At 22.3% G+C, this 1,706-nt stretch overlaps 1 protein-coding gene across 1 annotated transcript; it reads left to right on the top strand.

Annotated features, from left to right (window-relative positions):
- Positions 1-442: 442 nt before the first annotated feature.
- Bm17450 (Uncharacterized protein) lies at positions 443-1,411 on the top strand (the record flags this gene model as incomplete). The annotated part of the gene is made up of 3 exons (XM_043077995.1): positions 443-581; positions 825-962; positions 1,269-1,411. The coding sequence occupies 3 exons, from the start codon at positions 443-445 to the stop codon at positions 1,409-1,411; spliced, it is 420 nt and encodes a 139-aa protein (XP_042933929.1).
- Positions 1,412-1,706: the final 295 nt, after the last annotated feature.

Here is a 1,706-nt window from a genome sequence, read left to right as displayed (position 1 = left end):
AATATCTCGGTTAAATATAATAATAATATTTCTCAGGTTAAATATAATATCTCGAGTAAGTATAATATCTCGGGTTAAATATAATAATAATATCTCTCAAGTTAAATATAATATCTGACCATCAAATATCTCAACAAATTTTCTTGAAGAAAATTGAAGCAAAATATTAATTCATCTTTGACTAAAAATTTTTCTGCCTGACTTTCAAGTGATTACTACAGAAACAGAAACATCCATTATGCAATAATATGAAGAAATAAGCTTTAAAAAAAAATAAAAGTTTCATTATTAAAAATAAGAAAAGAAAAAAAATTTGATATGTAAAAAATGAAAAATATTCTTAAATATTCTAAGCCATAAAGAAATATACTCAAAGTGTTGCATTTTTTTATTTTATTTTTTAAATTTTAAATTATTTTATTTGTTTATCGCATTTTGTAGTATGGAAGTAATTTGTGTTGTGGTAGCAATATACAATGGTTTATCAGATTCAGTTTGGAGTATTTCATCGACATTAATTAATTTAGCAACAATTATACTTTATGCAATACTGAGTCGTGTTATGGTGAAAGCTAAAACATGTGAGTTATTTAAATAATTAATAAATAAATATATTTAAGTAAACTATCAATTTGAATTTAATAACTACCATATGAAAAATGTCTATTCAATATCATTCGCTTTTTGCTTCTTTATTATTCAATAGCTTTTATTTCTGCATTAAAATTATATCTATGCATGAAGCATTTTATACGAATTAATTAATTATGAATAAGTTTAATGGTTGCTATAGCACTGTTTTAATTTTTAATTTTAATTTTCAGCAACTAAAAATTTCGAACTTTTGCAAACATTAAAGATTGTTGTGGCATTTATTGGACTGGGACAGCTAGCATCAACGATTATTTATTTGTCAACAATGTTTTTTGATTTTTCCGAAATGACAGCATTTTACATAGGATGTTATGCGGGAATATTTGTTAATTTAAGCATCTCATTCAATTGCTTATTTTATTATTGGAGGAGGTAAAAAAAAAAAAAAAAAAATTATTCTTATAAAATATTAAAAAAAAGAAAAAAAAGTTAAAATATTTTGCATTTGAAATATTTTATTGTATCCTTAACAATTAATACTAGTAATATTGATAAGTTTAATTTTAAGTTATTGTATCCTTAACAATTAATACTAGTAATATTGATAAGTTTAATTTTAAGTTATTGTATCCTTAACAATTAATACTAGTAATATTGATAAGTTTAATTTTAAGCTATCATTATGAAAAGTGTTTTTTGCAGTACAGAATACCGGAATGAATTTAAAAAGCAACTCAGGAAATTTCCATGCTTAAAGAATACAGTAAAATTGACACCAAAATCAACAATAAGGCGAGTGACGACAATTCATCGATAGAATTTCACAGAAAATTACTCCTGAAAATATTTTTTTTTTTTAACAATAATATCAATCTAATTTGATGATAATGATGAATCAGAGATTAATTGAAAAATGGCAATAGCAAATTACTGATTATTTCGCTTCATTAAATTAATGAAATCATCATGTAGCTTTTCATATTGATTTTGGAAGATTAGTTATAACAAAGAAAAATTTTCCAAAATAAAACCAACAATTTTAAATCAAAGGAATAAGAATGGAATTTTTTTCTTTTTTTATTTTCATAAACTATAATAATATTAAGCAATGT

Source organism: Brugia malayi (assembly GCF_000002995.4).
Source record: "Brugia malayi strain FR3 genome assembly, contig: Bm_v4_Chr2_contig_001, whole genome shotgun sequence".
NCBI classification, from domain to species: domain Eukaryota; kingdom Metazoa; phylum Nematoda; class Chromadorea; order Rhabditida; family Onchocercidae; genus Brugia; species Brugia malayi.
The sequence above is the reverse complement of the archived record's forward strand: the minus strand, read 5'-3'. Positions and strand labels throughout refer to the sequence as shown.